Source organism: Rhamphochromis sp. 'chilingali' (assembly GCF_963969265.1).
Source record: "Rhamphochromis sp. 'chilingali' genome assembly, chromosome: 6".
In the NCBI taxonomy this organism is placed as follows: Eukaryota; Metazoa; Chordata; class Actinopteri; order Cichliformes; family Cichlidae; genus Rhamphochromis; species Rhamphochromis sp. 'chilingali'.
The window spans coordinates 33,496,861-33,510,016 of NC_137933.1; the positions used below are offsets into that span (position 1 = coordinate 33,496,861).

Sequence of the window (13,156 nt, forward strand, 5' to 3'; positions counted from 1 at the left end):
CAGTTTATTGTCAATGTGTACTCCAAGGTATTTATAGTCCTCCACAATGTCAACACTGACCCCCTGGATTGAAACAGGGGTCAAGTGTTTCCTGGTCTTCCTGAAGTCCACGATCAGTTCCTTGGTCTTTGCCACGTTGAGCTGCAGATGATTCTGCTCACACCACGTGACAAAGGAGTCGACCACAGCCCGGTACTCTGTCTCATCATCCCTGCTGATGCATCCAACCACCGCAGAGTCATCAGAAAACTTCTGAAGATGGCAGGTCTCTGTGCAGTGGCTGAAGTCTGTGGTGTAGAGGGTGAAGAGGAAGGGGGAGAGGACAGTCCCTTGTGGTGCCCCTGTGTTGCTAATCACCTTGTCAGACACACACTGTGGGAGACGTACATATTGTGGTCTTCCTGTCAGGTAATCAACAATCCAGGACACCAGAGAAGCATCCACCTGCATCGCTGCTAACTTATCACCCAGGAGGGTCGGCCTGATGGTGTTGAAAGCACTGGAAAAGTCAAAAAACATGACCCTCACAGTGCTCGCCGGCTGGTCCAGATGGGTGTAGACACGATTGAGCAGGTAGATGATGGCGTCCTCTGTTCCGAGACGAGGCTGATAAGCGAACTGAAGGGGATCCAGATGTGGTCTTACTATGGGTCGCAGCTGGTCCAGGATGAGCCTTTCCAGGGTCTTCATGATGTGGGAGGTCAGTGCCACGGGCCTGTAATCCTGGGGGCCACTGGGACGAGGCGTCTTTGGTACAGGGACGAGGCATGATGTCTTCCACATCACCGGGACCCTCTGCAGACTCAGACTCAGCATAAACAGTTTATGAAAGACTCCACACAGCTGGGGGGCACAGGCCTTGAGGACAAGGGGACTCACTCCGTCTGGTCCAGCAGACTTGCCTGAGTGAAGTCTCCTCATTTGCATCTCAACCTGGTATTGAGTGAAGGTGATGGGTGGGGGAGGGGTGTCAGGAATCTCACAGGAGGCAACATGTGAAGAGAGAGGCTGGCACAGTGGTGTGGCTCTGGATTCCAGGCTGACTGGAATCTTTACGAACATACGTAAAGATATTACACATAAAAAATACACAGAAACACTGGAAATCACTTTTTGGCACAACACCGTAAACAGTTTATTTTGCGACACCACGAAACAAACGATAACGTAAAATGAAACGATAGACCTTTTTATATCGTCATCCGATATATATACATCGAACAGCCCTAGGACACTCTGAGCCTTGATAATACGTCAATCATGAACCTGATCATATAGCGTTTTTTTTCTTTGTGTTTTCTTTAGCTAAGTTTATTACCTTGCTTTGGCGACCTATGTGATGTAGTTACATTGTTGCTTTGGTTTGTAACAGGCACACTAGTTAAGAATGAAATGAGTCCATGCTCAAGATTCTGTTAGAAAACATCTGCTCAGTCTTGATCAAATCTTCAGTCTTAGAGCCATATGGGAAATTTTCATGTGAAGCAGTCATTAATTACCAATTTTATTTTGCAGTTTCAAAATTGATTAATGAAGTATTTGAGATTACTTTGTTTTGTCTTTTGTGTAAATGTGCTTCTTACTCCTTTTTTTGGCTTATATCTTATAATTTTTTAGAAGAGGCGGTCTAATCGACAGGTGAAGAGGAAGAAGTATGCTGAAGAGCTGGAGACCAGGTTGTCAGATGAAGAAGTCAAGGTTATTGTCAAAGCCAAGAAAACCAATACTGCAGCATCCAAGGAACCCGCTCTTCAGCTATTTGTAGTAAGTAATTCTGCATATAACTCTGTGGGAAACACGTTTAATTTCAGTTGTTTCAGTTATAACATAAATGGGAAAATACAGCTTCAGTGTATTAACTGGAATCAGTGGATGTTGCATTTGTGAAAAAGATACAGTACACCCTATGATTGACTAGCTGGTAGAACCATCTTTAGCAGCAATAACTTGAAGTAACTTATTTTCTGCATGGTTTTATCAGGTTTGTGGGAATTTGTTTATGCACAGCTATCTTAAGGTCCCGCCACAGTATTTGAATTGGGTTAAAGTCTGTACTGAGCAACTGCAACAACTTGGTTCTTTTCCAGTTACTCTATTGTAAAGTTGCTGGTGTGTTTGGGATCATGGTCCAATGACCCATTTTAGACCAAGATTTTAACTGTTGGGCAGATGGTCTAACATTTGGCTCTAGAATACTTTGGTATACAGGGGAGTTTGTGGTCGACTTGGTGACTGCATGGTGCTCATGTCCTGTGGCCTTAAAACAAGCCCAAATAATTGTCCCTCCAACTTGCTCTTAACAGTTGGTATGAGGTGTTTGTGCTGATATGCTGTTTGATTTTTGTCAACCATGGTGCTTTGGTCTATGACCAAACCTCTCCACTTTGGTCTTGTCTCTCTTTTTCACATGTATTAAGAGTTTTGACTTGAAAAGAAATAGAATTGTTTGTGGAAATAATGCACATAAACATTGTTGGGAAGATCTTATTTTTGTACCATAAAAGAACACAAACACACTCAGTAAAAAAACAAAACGAAACAAAAAACAATAGGACTGCTTGCTCTGCTGAATAGCCTGTTCTTTTCAACAACACACTGTGACGTACAAACCAGGACCCCTGCAGTAAGGCTTTTAAAAAGAAGAAGGATAATATTCACTGTCCTTTTTTTATGATTTAGATGCAACAGCACAGAAGTTAGAAAGGGCCACAGAAACATTTTAATGCTTAAAAATAAAATTAGTTGTCCTCTAATTTCTGTTGTCTAAAACTGTTTTTTTCAGTTCTGGGATATTTTTATGTAATGCAGAATCACAAATTTGACAAAGTAATTTATGATGTGTAAAGCGTAAGAGAGCATCTGGTGTTTGTTTTTGTTATCATATTATGAAGACATTTATGCAACTTAATGCTCTGGGGTGACTGTTATGAATTTATCAGTTGACATTAACCATATCATGTTCTCTCTAGGAGAATCCCAGTGAAGAGGATGCTGCTGTTGTTGACAAAATCATGTCTTCTCGTATTGCTAAGAAGGAGGTAAATATTTAATTTGTTGTTTTGCCTTATTTTTTAACCATTGTACAGTTGTGATAAAAGCTTCTCTTGCAAATTTTTAGCTTAATAGATTTTTGGGACTATGTATTGAGTTGTATTGTTGTATTATGTTTTTTTTCCCCCTTATTATAGCACTAAATGAAAGCATTGCTTCTCATTGTTATGTTTTTGCATTCTTTTTCTTTAGGTCTCTCCAGGAGTGGTCATTGAGGTGGAAGAGTTTTTTGTAAAATACAAAAACTAGTAAGTTATTCATATGTAGTTTCTGGGTGGTTAGTGGCAAATATGTTTTTGTCTATAGATATATCTATAGAGACAGAGGCAACATGAAAGCTAGAGGATGTAATTAAGAACTTTTGACATTTCAAATGTCAGTACATCACAGGCATGCATGGGACAACTTTTAGTATTGTCGTGTCCTCAATGTTATGATGACTGTTTTTTCTGTTAATAAAGAAGAATACAAATTCTAGCGTATTCACACACCAAATTATCAGTTTTAATGTTTTGGAAATTAAGATTTAAGTGTCATACTCAGCTTCCCAGAATTTTTTTTTGTGTGTGGCAGATAATCTGTCATCAGCCAGATCACATCCATCATTTCACAGCCAAATGATAACGAGGATGGAAATATGAATGTGAAAACACTTTAATATTTCTAAACAAATATGACTGAGAACAGCATGCCAGTGGATACTGTGACCACATCTGCAATCTGTGATCACACCTGCTGGCCTCAGCAATTCCCCCAGATGCTGTTTAGGTGATTGCAAGAGTCCCTTACCTTACTGAACTTGTGTGTGTGTGTGTGTGTGTGTGTGTGTGTGTGTGTGTGTGTGTGTGTGTGTGTGTCAGCTCCTACCTACACTGTGAGTGGGCCACAGAACAGCAGCTGGAGAAGGACAAGAGGATTCAGCAGAAGATCAAACGCTTCAAGATGAAACAGGCACAGAGGGCACTCTTCTTTGCAGATGTAAGGATGTGCGACTGGTTTGTGTCTGGGGACGTACTGTACTACCCGTGTCGACACAAATATTTGGTTATTATTTATTTATTTTTATTTATTTTTGGGGGGGGGGGGGGGTCTTTTTGTCGAGGACATTTCTATAAGTGGGTGTGCGTGTCTCCACAATTTGGTGTGTCTTTTAGGATGCAACTGCACGTTCAGTACACATCTGCGTGCATATATTTGAGTCTCTTTACTCACTCATTTGATACAATATAATGTTTATCTCAGTTTCCAGATGGTGAGTGGGCACTTTGGTTTATTCCCTTTATTTAATCTTTTTCATTTCCTTTTGTGTTTTCCTTCTGTCTCGCTCAGATGGAAGAGGAGCCATTTAACCCTGACTATGTAGAAGTAGATAGAGTGCTGGAGGTGTCATATTGCGAGGACAAAGATACAAGAGAGGTAAGCGAATCCTTTTTCATTTCATCACATACGTGAGTTCTGTATTTGTGTAAGTTCCTGAACGGTTTTCTTGGTTTTGTTCCTTTCAAAAGATTCTCCACTCTAGCAATGTCTTTGTATCTCAGAAATGCCCAAGGCCATCCTAATGGGCTTCCTTGCAGCCTTTGTTAATATTGTAAAAGCAAAGCTTGGCCTCACTCTAGTCTTTTTCAGTGCTAATCCTCCTCTGCTTGTTACAGGAAGTGGTGTACTACCTGGTGAAGTGGTGCTCTCTGCCTTATGAAGACAGCACCTGGGAGCTGAAGGACGATGTAGATCAGAGCAAGATTGAGGAGTTTGAGCAGCTGCAGGCAGCCAAGCCAGACTCACGCAGGGTGGTAAGTTGTGCCTGCCAGCCTTCTTCAGTTATCGCTGTATTTCCATGTTTCTTTATCACTCTTGCGCGTGTGCGTGTACACACATATTACAGTGATCTAAATAAGACAACACTCACACAGGGGTATGAGCGAGCTTGAAAGACAAACCCCTGCTGTCAGTCACTTCAACATCAGTGAATGATGTTTTTATTGGAAAGGTAAAACTAGGAAAACATTTTCTATTGAAGATTCACAAGACGTACTGAACAGACGGAAGTCAAAATTAGGAGAAACAAAATAGACGAATCTTCAAAGAGAACAATGTTTTTTTGTTTTTGTTTTTTATCATACTCTATAGTTCCCCTTTATTGAGAAACAAACTGTTGTATTTATAACTAGACTACACAGAGATCAGTCGTGTAACTTGTACTATGAAGACTGACAGTTTTTGTTTCAGGTTATCTTTCGTCTTTTATTTCCCTGTCCACTACAATAGTTCACACTTTGCATACCTGTGGTTGTAACAATAGGTCAGTTTTTACACCTCTACACCTGTGTGTATATCTTTTTGCGTGCAATGTTACCATATAGGTTTGCAGATGCAGAAAGGTTGGCGTGCTGGAGATTTTGTTTTTATATTGCATGTATGTCACACTGCTGGATTTCCTTATTTTTTATATATTCTAAACCAATGTCATTCTCCAGTTTGCTTGAATAACCAACATTTTGCTTATGAACACTAATGCTAGCTCCACATCCAATTTACTATTGTATAAGTTACAGATCCTTTAGCCTATCTCGGCTATAGTACACCCTGGATGGGGTGCCAGTCAATTGTACGGTCATAATGCTAACATTATGTATAAGAAATTGTGTCATGCATTTGTAATATTTACGTTCTATGGAAAAGTGTTCATCAAAAATGTAAAGTTAACTTCCAATCTGCCATATATGTCACTTAGGAGCGTCCTCCTGCCAATCTGTGGAAGAAGAGGGAACAATCGAGGCAATACAGGAATGGCAACAGCCTCAGGGACTACCAGCTAGAAGGAGTCAACTGGCTTCTTTTCAACTGGTACAACAGGTTAGTTTTAAGCACTGTGAGTATGCATACCTGTAAAAAATCTGCAGCTATTGTGAAAAACCCAAATAGCTTTTAACTGGTATCACAGTACAGAAATTATGCCATCATGTAGTTTTTGTAGTTGTCAGCTGGATATCCATGATGTTAATCTCCCACTCAGCCACACCCCAGAGATGCTCTATTGGGTTGCAATATCACAGCCCAATAGAAAACCTGGAGAGCATTTCATTCCATTGAAGTCATTGCCGTGTTAAAGAAACCTGTTTGATAAGATTTGACATGATTTAACAAGATCCAAGCCAACATGAGCGAAATATGCTCTCTTTTCCAAGTCCCTGTTAATATTCTTGCTGTAGCATTTTGGATCAGCTGAAGGCTTTTCAAGGAGTTTTAGGAGGGCCTACTAATACTGAATTACAATAGTCCAGTCTAGAAGTAATAAATGCATGAACTAGTTTTTCAGCATCACTCTGAAACAGGGTATTTCCAATTTTAGAGAGAGTGCACAAATATAATAAAGTACTCCTACGTATTGTTTGTTATGCACATTAAATGGTCAAAAATGGCTCCAAGATTCTTCACAGTGTTACTGGAGGCCAAGGTAATGACATCCAGAGTAAGCATTTGGTTAGATAACACGTTTCTAAGATTTTTGGGGCGAGTACAATAACCTCAGTTTTATCTGAATTTAGAAGCAGAAAATTTGAAAATCATCCAGGTCTTTAAGTCTTTAAGGCATTCCTGCAGTTTAACTAATTGGTGTGTGCTATCTTGCTTAATGGATAATGTTGGGTATTACCTGCAAAGCAATAAAAATGTATGCTATGATACATGATATTGCCTAAGGGAAGCATATATAATGTAAAAGGAATTGACCCTAGCACGTGACTCTGTGGAACTCCATAATTAACCTATGGTGTTTGAAGAGGACTCTCCATTTACATGAACAAATTGGAGTCTATTTCATAGATATGATTCAAACCAAAAGCAGTCAACTGTATGACGCGTTGCACAGAGCCCCCCACACACGCTTCTTTTTAATTTAAGTGAGATCAAATTTAATTATGGAACCATTGTTTTATAAAAATAAAGGCATATAATTTCATACACATCACAAATTGCAGTGGTTATGTAATGTGCCCTAATTTCATAAAGGTAATAATATTTTGTTTTTTATACTTCAGAGATGTGCTTATCCAATTCTGTGGTCTCTTTTGGGGATATAATATGTAGTGTTGCTAATCTGTTTAGCGTTGTACAAAGAGGTTTGTTTGTTGTTTTCTTTGCTCTATTTGTATCAGTGCAAATTGGATTAATAACAGAAACGTCCATCAGTTCAGGATACTGTAGTATATTTTATTTATTTTACATACATTTTGTGTTTCAAGAAGAGGTCTTTTGGGTGTATTGGCATTGCAGATAATAAATAATGAATGATTTATCTTGCTTTGAATCCTGCGTGTGTGGGACCATCTTGTGTTTTTCTGTATTCACATTATTTGTTTAGGCCTGTGAGGGTAGTCAAATTTCCTGTCAAGGTGCATACTGTTGCGACATTTGCTTTTCTTCGCCTACAATCTCAAAAGATGTGCTGCACAGTACATCTGCTGAACACAGTGTCAGTGCGCTTGCATTAACCCTGGGAATTGGTTTTGTTATGTGTGAGCATGCAGGAGTTTGTGTATGCCTACGCAGAGAGATTCATCAAAAGTAGAGAGCTGCTTAAGAGGCCAGTGGGAATATCTGCACGTTGCAATTAGCATCAAGACATAATACCCCCACCCACTGGACAGCTGAATAAATGGTTAGCTGGAGTACACCACGCAGCAGAGGCAGTTGCATTTACCATTGTGTGCTGTATGATATCTTGGGACTATTATTACTGCTGATTATCTTGTTTTCACTGTTTTTTGTTTGTTTTTTTTTTGTTTGTTTTTTATTGTCACCGGAGTTCTGCATTTTCCTTTCATTTTCTTGCTCTTCCTCTTTTCACCTATTCCCCTGGCCATCTGTACACATTTTGTATATTGTTAGAAGAGAAGAATTTCTCATAATATACACCACGCTGTGTTTGTGATAAAATTGCATACAGTACTTAGATTCAAAACATTTGCACCCCCCCACACACCTACTTTACTTTTTGTACAAAGCAAGGAATTTATTTTCTCCTGCTTTCTTTTTGTCCTAAATCCACTGTGTTTTCTTTTCTAAGACGGAACTGCATCCTGGCAGATGAGATGGGCCTAGGGAAAACAATACAGTCCATCACTTTCCTAGAAGAAATCCATCGCGTTGGAATCCAAGCGCCCTTTCTCATAATTGCCCCACTCTCCACCATCACCAACTGGGAGCGGGAGTTCCGTACCTGGACCCACCTCAATGTCATCGTTTACCATGGAAGCATGGTCAGCAGGCAGATGCTCCAGCAGTATGAGATGTATTTCAGGGATGCACAGGTAAATGAATATATCAAGTGCAGAAAATAATACATTTTAAAATGAGTACAGCAGATTCAACACAAGAATTCACAATTATTGCTCTTGAGTACAGTAGTTCTTATTTTACAAGTACCAGTGTTATTCTGTCACACAATCAAGAGAATAATATAGAAAGGAGCCCTTTAAGAAGCTGAAATGTGCTATGTATTACTTGCATCCTTTCATATAGTTTTGGCCAATGTGTAGTAGGTACCGTAATATGATTGTATATCACCACGCTGGCTGTTTTTGGCTATGAGAAGACTTAAGGACCTATAAAGGAATCAGCTCTGGATGCACAGGGGTACTCCCAGCTTGTTTCTCTTACCAACCACATAGAGAAATGTAAGGATTTGGAGGTCTTTTAGTTCATTTTAATATATATACCTAATTTTTCCTTTTTAAAAACAGGCAAGCAGAACTCAATTCTGCTGTGCTTACCTTTTAAGAGTGAAAGGCTGTGATTCACTTAGATTAAAGTAATCACAGTGCTTTTTAAAAAACAGCAGCACTGTGTCAGTAACATGAAATCCTATGAGTAGTGTAATGATATGTTTCAAAGCAGGAGGCCTTCTTATAACAATAGGAGTCGGATATTGAAAAGCCAGGAAAACCGTGATTGTGTGTGCAACACAAACGCCAGATACCCTTTACAGTCCTATAGCTAGTGCAGCAACCTCATTTAACACCATGTTTTTCAAGGAAAACTCATCTGCTGTAAGACAGGAACAAACAACAGTTCAAGCACAGTGGATTTCTGTGCTTGGTGCAAGTTGTTTGTAAGGTTTGTGTCAAGGCTGTGTTCAGAATCGCTTGAAAAGGTATCACTTTGTAGCTGTATTGATTTTTGTCAGCCTGTATAAAATATAAATCTATAAACAGCTTGGGTTTGCTCAGAGAGAGATAGCGTTTCAACAAATATCTGGTTTATAATACTAAGATATGCATATAGCAAGAATCCAAATAGGGCCCGTGCCTGACAATATGTAGGCTGCTAGGTAGTTAGTGAGCCTTGAACAGAAGCTTTATGTGGTTGGCAGGCCATGTGATGTGTCACAGCAGGCAGTTAGGACCTTTTAGTATTCTGACGAACCGTAGGAGGAATCTAAGGCGAGAGGAGAACAGAGTGGAGCCGCCACCAGCCTGTCTCCCAGGCAGCCTGTGATGTCATAGCAGCCCCCACGGGGAGATCTCTGTCATCGCTGCTCAGACATATCAGAGTGGCTGACTCCTCAACAGCAGCCTGTTGGCTGGCTGGCTGGCTGGCTGGCTGGCTGTGGGAGGGGGTTACTGGATAACTGAGTATCCCTTGAGGACTGTTGTCAAGGCAATGGATACAAATGGAGGGGCGGGGGAAAGCAACGCTTCCCCAGACAAACAAACAAATAAACAAATAATAAATACTCACTGGCAGGTGCTTGTGTACTGGATATGCTGTAGATAGCCTCCTAACCATAATGTATGTTTTTTGATGTTTGAGAAGTCTAAATAAAGGAAACCCTGTGTTTGCTGTCAACAGCTAAAAAGGTTGCAAATATGTAGGTTTCTAATGTCAACACAGAAAAGGACAAGCTTTGTCAGAAGAACTATGTACCTTTCATGCGCATCTGTTTATAGCACTTTTTCCAGTACATTTTTTTTCAGATTCAGTGCTTGTGTAAATAGAAAACAACATTGTTTTAATCACATAACACATTGAGCATACTTCAGCTAATAAAATACGATATTTTAACTAAACGGATGAAATATGTACACTTCTCCCCTTTTTGTCTTCAGGGTCGTATCATACGTGGTGCCTACAGGTTTCAGGCTGTTATTACCACATTTGAGATGATTCTTGGAGGCTGTCCCGAACTCAATGCCATAGAGTGGCGCTGCGTTATTATTGATGAGGCCCATCGTCTCAAGAACAAGAACTGCAAGCTGCTAGAGGGATTCAAGCTCATGAACCTGGTAGATAAATCATGAGCTTAGAGAAAATTATTACACATTGTCCGAATTTTATTCAGAAATACCAATTGAAGCAATTTTCACTTTACATTTAAACTCTTGTCCTCTTCAAGGAACACAAGGTCCTGCTGACAGGTACTCCTCTCCAGAATACAGTGGAAGAGCTCTTCAGCCTGCTTCACTTTCTGGAGCCGGCACGCTTCCCTTCTGAAAACACCTTCATGCAGGAGTTTGGAGACCTTAAGACTGAAGAGCAGGTGAGCTTAGATATGTGCACATTCTGTCTCAAGAGTTTTATTCTCCATGACAAAAATACACCTTAGAGAAAAACTGCATCAATGTGTGTTGTGTTGTTGTGCTTTTATGGCTCCACACAGCACCTTAATATTTGCAGAATCTAAAAGAGATCTTTCTTTTCAGTGTTGGTTTCAGTATTTTTTTTATGAATGGGCAGCCAAATTTCAAACACACTGCTCATCAGTGAAGATACTGTTGAACTGGAGCCTATTCTAACTAGGGCACAGTCATAAAACGCACACATCCAACACATGATGAATAATAACAATTGATAACAGGTATTGCACTGCTCAGTGCTGGACTATGTGACAGTTTCGCATTTCCTGCTACATACTGCTGTTTGGCATTTCATTTTTAGTCAGTGTTACCAAAGAGGTGTTCAATGGAAGGCTGCTGAAAACATCTCAATGTCAGGAGTGTGGAAGTGTGGAGCAGCCAGTGTTCAACACATGGAACTAAATTTAGAAATGTGTAATTCTTTTCATAGTAAAAGCTGCTGGTGCTGTTAGGAGACTTATTTTCTCCACACAGCATAACTGATATTAAATGAAGTCCTGCACAGGGTGTGTAATAAAAAAAGCACTTTGTAAAGCTGGCCCAGTCCTTGGAGTGTAATAGTATCTACACCGTGATGCTGCACTACAGCACAAATTCATGATTTGTGAGATGTAGGTCTTCATAAGATGAAGGAAAAATTACTAGACATACATATGAGATGGCCTAGATTATACCTCTTTGGCAAGCTACAATAATAATGATAATATGTAGAAGGTGACTCTGTAATATAAAATACTGTGCTTGGATCAGCTTTACTCTTCAGCGACTTCTGCTTTAAGAGTGAAATTGTATGTGTTACTATGGTTGCGCTTAACACCAAATGATGCAAATAGTTTCCCCACTGTGGCATTTCTTAACAGTAGCTGGAAATGAAAATAATTTTGCAGTCAACTGCTGAGCTAACACCGAGTTACACTTCTAGCCAGTGATTATTTACATAATGTATGTTATCTACTTTTAGTGGTTCTTTGCATCACCCGCTATACTTGTGAAATACACATTTCCATGTGTAATGATACGTGTCTGTCTATGATATGGAACAGAAATTGAATTTCTTCATTTTTTGCTGCTCTGTAACTTTTAAAATACACTTATTAAATGCAATAAATCTAAATTTGAAAATGGAAATTTGATGACTTGGATAATACTGTTCGTTATAACCCAACACAGCTACAGTTGTATCCTTTTCAAACATACAATTTTTAGACCCCAAACAAGTGCAGCATAGAAGCAGCTGCCAAAGGTGAGTTCAAACTGTCTCTGTGACCCACAGGTGCAAAAGCTTCAGGGTATCCTGAAGCCTATGATGCTGCGTCGTTTGAAAGAAGATGTGGAGAAGAAGTTGGCTCCGAAAGAGGAAACCATCATTGAAGTTGAGCTCACCAACATTCAGAAGAAATACTACCGTGCCATCCTAGAGAAGAATTTTTCTTTCTTGGCTAAAGGAGCTGGCCCGGCAAATATGCCCAACCTGGTCAACACTATGATGGAGCTAAGAAAGTGTTGCAACCACCCCTACCTAATCAAAGGTAGGACAGCGCTGAAAGCTTAAATAAAGAAGTTCTGTAATAACTGCAAACTAACAGCTTTTGTTCTCACCTTCTAGAGCTAACAGCCAAATTTAGCCAATTTACTTTCTTTCTGTAATCTGCTTTTTTATGGTACACAAGTACCATTGTTTCTCATATAATTATGCTCTTAAATATCAGTCATTGAATCGAAATCCGGCTTTAAATAAAATAATTAATTTTGACAATACTTTTTTTTAATGCGCCCATGTCTTTGCTATGACAGGAGCAGAGGAAAAGATCCTAGAAGACTTCAGGGAAGTGCACAGCCCTACTGCCCTAGACTTTCACCTGCAGGCTATGGTGCAGTCTGCTGGGAAGCTCGTCCTCATTGACAAATTGCTGCCTAAAATGAAGGCAGGAGGGCACAAGGTGCTCATCTTCTCCCAAATGGTCCGCTGTCTGGACATCTTGGAAGACTACCTCATTCAGAGAAGGTAACAGGATGTAACTAGACAAACTGTAGTCCTGCAGTTCAAATGTGATATCACCCTTACTCGCTTACCTTTGACCTCGTTCCATCCAGTCTGATAGTAAGGAAGCACCATATCTGTTGTACACAACCAAACAAGGTTTTAGTTGTACACTTAGTAGTAGTTTTAAATGTTCCTTTCTACCTGCATTGTTTAAATTTCTAATTTCCTTTATGTTCAAAGAGATGTCAAATTATCACACCAAACTGCCAGGCACTTTACACGACAGCCTGCTATTTTAATCTTCTCTTTAGCATTTGTAACTTGATAATGTCTCAGTTCCATCACAGGGTTTTAGGTTTAAATTTTAGAGTGCAATACACGGAGCTATTTCAATCAGTATACGTGAATTATTTTTTTTTCTCTTTCATCAAAGATATAAAGCTAATGTGTACAAACTAAGTTCCAGCTAAAGCCCTTCACTGTC

General features: G+C 39.7%; 1 protein-coding gene across 6 annotated transcripts in view; it reads left to right on the plus strand.

The window, feature by feature from the left end:
• Positions 1 to 13,156, plus strand: part of chd9 (chromodomain helicase DNA binding protein 9) — a 79,354-nt gene that overhangs the window by 47,871 nt on the left and 18,327 nt on the right. For all 6 annotated transcript variants that reach the window (XM_080885576.1, XM_080885578.1, XM_080885577.1 and 3 more), the window contains 12 exons: positions 1,618 to 1,764; positions 2,970 to 3,038; positions 3,244 to 3,299; positions 3,912 to 4,029; positions 4,381 to 4,467; positions 4,707 to 4,844; positions 5,786 to 5,907; positions 8,120 to 8,363; positions 10,161 to 10,337; positions 10,448 to 10,591; positions 11,962 to 12,217; positions 12,483 to 12,693. In XM_080885576.1, the coding sequence (XP_080741702.1) occupies positions 1,618 to 1,764; positions 2,970 to 3,038; positions 3,244 to 3,299; positions 3,912 to 4,029; positions 4,381 to 4,467; positions 4,707 to 4,844; positions 5,786 to 5,907; positions 8,120 to 8,363; positions 10,161 to 10,337; positions 10,448 to 10,591; positions 11,962 to 12,217; positions 12,483 to 12,693 (1,769 nt within the window). The remainder of the gene's footprint in view (positions 1 to 1,617; positions 1,765 to 2,969; positions 3,039 to 3,243; positions 3,300 to 3,911; positions 4,030 to 4,380; positions 4,468 to 4,706; positions 4,845 to 5,785; positions 5,908 to 8,119; positions 8,364 to 10,160; positions 10,338 to 10,447; positions 10,592 to 11,961; positions 12,218 to 12,482; positions 12,694 to 13,156) is intronic.